Source organism: Limulus polyphemus, unplaced genomic scaffold, assembly GCF_000517525.1.
Source record: "Limulus polyphemus unplaced genomic scaffold, Limulus_polyphemus-2.1.2 Scaffold1475, whole genome shotgun sequence".
NCBI classification, from domain to species: Eukaryota; Metazoa; Arthropoda; class Merostomata; order Xiphosura; family Limulidae; genus Limulus; species Limulus polyphemus.
Window position 1 is genome coordinate 237542 of NW_013667085.1, and position 8018 is coordinate 245559.

At 37.9% G+C, this 8018-nt stretch overlaps 1 protein-coding gene across 7 annotated transcripts in view; it reads left to right on the plus strand.

The window, feature by feature from the left end:
* Positions 1-8018, plus strand: part of LOC106463758 (membrane-associated guanylate kinase, WW and PDZ domain-containing protein 1-like) — a 117786-nt gene that overhangs the window by 76927 nt on the left and 32841 nt on the right. For all 7 annotated transcript variants that reach the window (XR_002611548.1, XM_022391343.1, XM_013923821.2 and 4 more), the window contains 3 exons: positions 715-840; positions 3433-3636; positions 4095-4618. Coding sequence is in view for 6 of the 7 variants with exons in the window: in XM_022391343.1 (XP_022247051.1) it covers positions 715-840; positions 3433-3636; positions 4095-4618 (854 nt within the window). In the remaining variant the exon portion in view is untranslated. The remainder of the gene's footprint in view (positions 1-714; positions 841-3432; positions 3637-4094; positions 4619-8018) is intronic.

Here is an 8018-nt window from a genome sequence, read left to right on the forward strand (position 1 = left end):
TCTAAACCAACACCCTGGGGTGCCAATATATCTCTTCTAAGTCGTGCAACAATATCTGGTCAAGTGAACTCTGTTCCATACTGTATATATATTCTGTGTCAGTGTAAACTACTTGTACCTGATGATGTCGAAACATTGTACATTTGCTGTTACATTAAAGTTTTTCTTCATTACCCATTCAAACTGTCTCCAAGCATTAATAGTTTCAAAGTGGGTTCCTCGTTATTGAATCTAAAGACATACAAAATACACACATTTATACTGCTGAGGAATTACTTAAATTGTCACTTTCTCTGACAATTTGTAACAAAGAATTGCTTCAATACAAATCAAGCATTGATGGATTTGGCTTTTAATCTGGAGCAAAATTAAATATTTTATAATTGTACAAGCATCATAAATAGTTAATATTATTCAAAGGCTCTTTGTGAATATGAATCTCTAGATGTGTAAAATATTCGAAATATTTTCCCCTTTTTTTCTTTTTCTAATTAGTTTTACAACATTTCACCAGCTGAGAAAGTTCATGTTTCAAGTTCTGCAGAGGTGAAAGACAGGAAACATTTAGCTCTTATAAAATCTTTATTTGAAAATATGCCAGTCTGTTAAAATGTTTTATGCTACTTTTATAGATTTGAAATTCAGTTGTACATTGTTTGTAATTAAGTACTCGGTGATTGATTAAAAAAAAAGTGTGCTTTGTTTGTATTTAAGGGTTAGATCTCAGTAGTAGACGAGAGCGAGAAGACATTCCACGCTCTAGGCCACCACCTTTACGTGACGATTACAGAGTGGACAGTGCCAATTCTTCCGTGCATCATAGCCAGGGTCCAACTAACAGTGAGTCGCCACTAATCTCAAACACTGCTAAAACAGTGCCCTCTTCTACTTTTACTACCACTACTACTACTTCTAGTACTGAATGTGTAACCTTGCCCTCAGGTTTCTATCATTTGGGTCATCAAGTGTCTTCTTCATCCCCTGAGTCCTCTTCCCGTTTTCCTTATCTGCCTTGTATTCCTTGCCTGAGTGATAAGCATGAACCTAATGTATCTGGTGGGAAAGCTCATAATCATGGGTCTTCTCTTGATGAGGGGTCTTCTCGGGTACTGCATCTTAACAGCATACCTAACTCTCATGCCAGACCCAAGGAAGGGGAGACATCTGTTTTGATACAAGACACCTTGGATGAGGTGCCTACCTTTTCCCAAATTGCTAGATTTCCCAGCATAGGCCGTGCTGTGGAAAACTTGTATGTGCCAGAATCAGGTTCCTATCGGGAGGACCCCTACAGAATTTCCCGGCAGGCCTCTTTGCTCCCAGGTATTGACAGCTCTTCCTGTTCAGCTATGTTCTGGAGGAGAACAGCTGGCAACAGGAAGGATCTAGAATCAATAAGTTTCTAACCAAAGGGCAGTTCCAATATTTTATAAACATACAGAAGGTGATTTTCTGTACTTTTAAAACTTATCAAATCTTTGCTAAACCAAATGTAGAATGAAGTGAAAACAAAGTAAAAAGCTTTTAATAATTATTTTAGCTAATAACAGGCATTGATAAGTTAGTAAATCTTCAAAGGTGTTTTTCAGGAATGACTGTAACTATGTGTATAGAACAGTGGTTCTCAAACTTTTTAGACAGAACCCTTCCCTCCTTCCTTCCCCTTGTCTGTGGTGTTTGATGCCCCTTACCCATGCACACATGTACATATACCAGTAGAAAAAACTGTTAAAATCTATAGTGCATCATAGGTTTTATCAGACATGCATGTAAGTATACAGTAATGGAAATTTTATGTGAGATACTGTTTACGTATTAGTGAAAAGGTGTGCCTTTTTATTGGAGCAGAACCATTAAGATTTGCTTTACATTATATAAGCAGGCCATTTTTTTTTTGTGAACTTTTGCAAACACGCAGTTTGAGAACCACTGGTGTAGTTCACTACAAGTAATCAGTGAAAAGTATTTGTAGAAAACTGTGACTGTTCATTAGTATTTATAGAAAACTGTGATTGTTCCTTAGTACTTGTAGAAAGTGTTCATTAGTGTTTTCAGAACAAAGTGTCATTCATTAGTATTTATAGAATACATTCTGAAACCAGCAAACAACATTTCATTTATTGAGCACAGTGAGTGATCACTAGATAAGTATGTACAGAACACACTGAGTGATTACATGATAGTATGTATGTAGCACAGTGAGTGATCACTAGGTAAGTATGTAATGGGGGGTTGGTGCAGTGAGTGATTACTAGGTAAGTATGTATGGGGGTGCAGTGAGTGATCACTAGGTAAGTATGTAATGGGGGTGCAGTGAGTGATCACTAGGTAAGTATGTATGGCGGTGCAGTGAGTGATCACTAGGTAAGTATGTAATGGGGGTGCAGTGAGTAATCACTAGGTAAATATGTATGGGGCACAGTGAGTGATCATTAGATAAGTATGTATGGGGGTGCAGTCAGTGATCACTAGGTAAGTATGTATGGGGGGGTGCAGTGAGTGATCACTAGATAAGTATGTATGGGGGGTGCAGTGAGTGATCACTAGACAGTATGTATGGGGCACAGTGAGTGATCACCAGAGAGTGTGTACAGAACATAGTGAATAATCACGTTAAAAACAAATGACTGGTTAATTTCATACAGCTGAAAATATTTGAAATATAAATTTTGCTCGTCTTTAACTGAATCTAAGGCTGTATGAGAAAAAATTTGGGTTTGTGAACTTAGTTAACTTATTTTAAGCACAAAAGTTAAAAATATTTGTTTTTAATTGGAAATGAATAAAGCCATGATTTTTCTTGGAAGAGAAATATTTATTGTATACTCATTACTCATTGTACCATGTGCAATTGTTGTTGACTAGAAACTAATGAAAGCAGCAGTTAATAGCAGTCTTGCAATTTAATGCATGTAACATTGTCTTTTGAAAAGTTGATGGAAAGGAACAATTTTAGAAATAACAAATGTTGGACTTGTTATAGTACTATATATATGTGCACTATGCTATTGCCAAACTTTTGTGTACTATTTATAACTTTAAAGAAAATTTATTGTAATATCAGTTATATAAATTGTGTAAAATATAATCATTTATGTTTGTGCTAAATTGTATATATAAACTTTTTTGAAGGATATAACATAAAACACTGTATTAGGCTAAAGTGTTTTTTTATTAGTTCTTAGTCAGGTCATTTTGAATTTCCAACCAGAGCAATGCAAAATGGGTCTAGTTTAGCTAACGAGATCTGTATTTTGAGAAAAAACAATACATTTGGAATTATATTGTAACACACCCTTGAGTTGAAATCTTTTGACTGACTTAAACTACGTTCACACACAGTTTAAGCATTGAATTCCATAACAAAAGGCAACTTTTGTAATGTTATTGTAACTTTGTATTAAATTTGACAATTCTGTGTCCTATTTGCAGGAAGTACAACTGGTCGTAGACTACCTTATGTCTTTACCTCCAACCCTGCCGAACTTAGAGGGGAGGTTCTTCGTACATCACTAGTGAAGAGTACTCGAGGATTTGGTTTCACTATTGTTGGAGGAGATAATGCAGAAGAATTTTTACAGATTAAAAGTGTTGTTCCAAATGGTCCTGCTTGGAAGGATGGGAAACTTCAAACTGGTTAGATTTTTATTTTAAATTATTATTATAATTGTTTGAATTACATGCTTGTCTGACTCTTTAGGACTCTGTCATTGAAAGATTCCTTAGCAGCTGATAATAAGCAAATTAAAATATTTGAACAAAATCATCCAACAGAAAAAGTAGAGAATACCTATAAACCAGCATGAGAAACCTTGAGTTTTATGTATATTGTTTTTGTTTCTTTGTTTTTTCTACTTGCATCCTTTGTTTCAAGTCTTATTCACTGAATACATTTTAATATTCAAATAATATGGTAAGTGAAGATTAAGACTGTGAGTAATGATATTTGATCTAAACATAATTAAATACTTGGTAGCAGTTCCTGAAATTTTATTTTGGCTTTAGTGATTCTTCCAGAATCCAAAATTGTCCTGTAAGTGAACAAGGAACATGTGTATTAACTCTTGCTTTCATTACTTTTATTTTTGTCCTAGGGGATGTCCTGGTATTCATGGATGACAAGTGTGTTCTAGGATTTACACATCAGGATATGGTGGAACTCTTTCAGTCCATACCACCTGGAAACACTGTGCACTTAGAAGTTTGCAGAGGATATCCTTTACCATTTGATCCCAATGATCCCAACACAGAAATAGTGACCACAGTTGCTGTGACATCTAGTAACACACAATATGCTGATGGTCAGAGTATGTACTCTTCTGGCCAAGGAGGAACAAAAATGGACAACTCTCGACTTTCAGGAGATCCTGGAGAGGTAGAATCAATGGGCCGATCTTCAAAGTCAATGCCTGACCTTAGCACGGGTCAGGTTGACCACCAACATCCTCAAAGACATAATAGTGCAGACATTCTAAGCCCTAGTGGAGCAGACAACACTCCTGATATCCTGGACTTCAACCCTCAAAGTCCACACAAACCAGAATTTTTAACAGTAGAGATAGTAAAAGGAAGTGGAGGATTTGGTTTTACAATTGCAGATAGTGCCTATGGACAGAAAGTAAGATATATATATTTTCAAATTTTATTATACATGCTTACAAGTACACTTTAATATGTTAACATAATACAGAGTTGAGTACCTTGTATTAACCCTGCATTAGTCTTCTGTACAAAATTTCCATAGTCACTCTTTCAGAGTCTGAGTGGACCCTATCATAAAAAATTAATTTCAAAATATTTTAATGATAATAAACTATTATTTTGGAAACAAAAAACACTAACACTCAAAATCTTTTCCTTTATTAATCAATAAATGAACAATGAATATCACAAGTTGTTTCTTTTTTACCACCTAAACTTTGACGCAAACTAGCCAAATACTGAAGCTACTGAGAACAACGTATACATGCTTCCATCTGTCGGCGCCGATGTTTACAAAATATTTAGGGTCCATGAAAACCCCGGAAGACTAACTCAGGGTTAAAATGATTTTCAGTATGCAAATCAGTAAGTCATGTTGCAACCACCATGTTGAAACTATGTCTCAAAAATACATTTTGATATTGTTTAACATTTTGAAGGTAGTGTGATGCCACCAAAAATTTATTACTTTTGGGAAGGGTATGTGACAGCCCTTTCTGGCACAAAATACTCATACTCAAGTTATATAGATGTGTGCAGAGCAAGAACTTAGAATGTCCAAGATGGGAAGGGGTATCCTTTACGCTTATAGCATTGGAAAACAAAGGGATATGGATCAACTTGGGACATCAGAACCATGCAGAAAAGAAAACTGCAACAGGTCATACCTCTAGCCCTGGTTAGTGAAGTCAGTGTCTTATAACAGATGGGTGTTCAAGATCACAAAGGGGCAATGACAAAAGCTGTCCATGTGTCCTAGGCACCAGTACACAACATAATAAAATGATCTCCATCTGAAAATGAAGCCAACAGAACAAGAGTGCAAGTTCACCAAGCAAAGGCTTCCAGTAGTATCTCCCATTCAACCGTTGTATAATGTAAATGGGTGGAGAATCATATTGTTATTCATGTTATTCCTTAAGAAGACATACTGGTCAAGTCACTAGACATAGCACCTGTGGCGGAGGATGACATTCCTGCAAATGTCGATGATGGAAATGACACTAGTCTCCAGCATGGTAGGTCAACGATACTTGTCAAGGAAGTTCAAGCATTGATTTGCAGGGAGTTAGAGGTTTATGTTCAGCTATCGATGGCTTATCCTGAACATGCTTCTGAGGAAGATGATTTGGACTATTTTTCTGAACCTTTGTATTTTTTAATCAGTCACATAATGCTGAAAGTCAAGAGTTTACCAACCTCACTTTTCCTACACCTTATTGATCAGATATGTAAAGTTTTACATGTTTCACCTTCAGTCTTTGATTCCTTACCTTCATTGTTTGGTGAAAACCTCTTTCAGATTATTATGTTTTCGTCCCTCACCCGACATACAGGTTCACGCTCAACAATTTGTTGAACAATTGCTGTCGAGGGTGGGTATGCCCCATCCACCTCAGTTGATGGACCAGTATTCATCAGTTTAAGAGCTGGCCTTGGAATCATTTATGGATTCCCAGTGTTTGGAGCCTCTCCTCTCCATGTGGGGCTTGAATCCAAGGGCTTTGGTCCATTTTAATCAGTCCTAGTTTTTGAGGATTTATCTTGTTCTGACCTCCCTTTTATGTACCATTTCCTCCTTACAGTTGTTGTCTCAAGCCTTTTGCCAGTCACCTGACCACTTTTCTGATCAACTCAGGACCAACCTATGGTTTATAATGGCTTGTTTGTCATCATCAATGCTGTCATTCAACATCTGGCTGTTAGGTTGTTGAAATTTGCTAGGGAGGGATGCATTACTTGAGGGGGTGCATCTTCTCTTTTCTTTGTGGGATCTTTGTTAGGCCTTGTTTGTTTGCAAAATGGTTTGGGTGTCATCCTGAGTCATTGAAATCTAGAATCAATGTGGCAAGGTTACATTTTTCCTCATCCTGCTGTTCCCACCCAGCCTTTGCTGGTCTGTGTTCTTTGTGCTCCTTCTTCCTTACCCTCAGTTTTCCCATTCCACCAGAGGTCAGCATTACAGGTGATGGGATGTTTGTTCCAGGGCAGGTGGGTGCCAGGTTGCTACAGTTTTCAACCATTTGGTGACTCTTCACGACAGATTCATGAGTTTTAAGGTTTCTTTCAGATGATCTTTGCCTTCAATTTCGAGCCTTTCCTCCCCTCCTCTTCTCTGGTTTCCTTTCTTTCTCCTTGGGATTGTACCTCATCCAATTGTCAAGTCAAACTTAATTGGGACCTCCTACACAGAGTAGCTATCGCATGGCTGGTGCTCACTCACCCGGGATTTCGCTTCCTTCTATTTGTTACCCCCAAAAGATAGGAGATTGGAGACCCATCATAGATCTGTCCTGGCTGAATACCTATCTGGGGACACCTCACTTCATAATGGAGTCCTACCTCTCACTTCAGTGAGCTTTTTCCCTGGGACTTTGGATGACCAAGTTCAACATGACGGATACTTATCGTTATATTCCAATTGCTCCAGTATCACATTTTGTCTTCAGTTCATCCACAAGGGCTGTGTCTTTCAGTTCTGGCCACTGCCGTTTGATATTTCTTTAGCTCTGTATGTGTTTTGTTGAGTGCTATGCTCTTTTGCACATCATCTTCACTGGGTCTTTGAACTCACCATTATATGGATGACTGGCTACTGCCTACTTTTTTCCTGCCCTGTCAGTCACTCTCACCAGCTTACTTCTTCGAGAAGCTGTTTGGGTTGCATTTCTCATCAACTCAGAGAAGTTCCTTATCACCCCCACACAATATCTTATTCATTGGGGTTCTCTTCAATTCCCATCTCAGTCAGACCCTACCTTCTCCTTCTTGCTCTGCATGAGAGGTTCTGTCACTTTTGTGGATGTAGGCTTCCTTGGAAGTTCTCATTCTCTTGGTTTGGGCACATATGCATTCCCTTCAGTGGATGCTTCTTGACCAGTGGAACTTCTCCCATGATCCCTTGGACCATCTGATCACCCTTTCCACTGGGATCAGGACCAACCATGCTTGGTGGCTCCACAGGTTACTGACCATGATAGGGGTTTCCATTCCTCCCATTTGTCCCAAGTCTTATCTGCTCACAGATGCATCCTTAGTGGGCTGTGGGACTTTCCTTGATTCCAGAGAGACATCTGGTTGGTAATGAGTCGAGGAGGCTACTCTACATATCAACATCAGGTATGCTTAATATTATATTAGCACTAAATATGAATACTTCTGTAATGCTCACAGTTGAGATGGGGTGTTTCTGTAAGACCACTGGCAACTTGTCCAGTGGTATATATATATATATGTGTGTGTGTGTGTGTGTATAATTTTTTTTTTTAAATCAATGTTAGTTGTTTCATATATAAAGGACAGTCACTTATGGACTC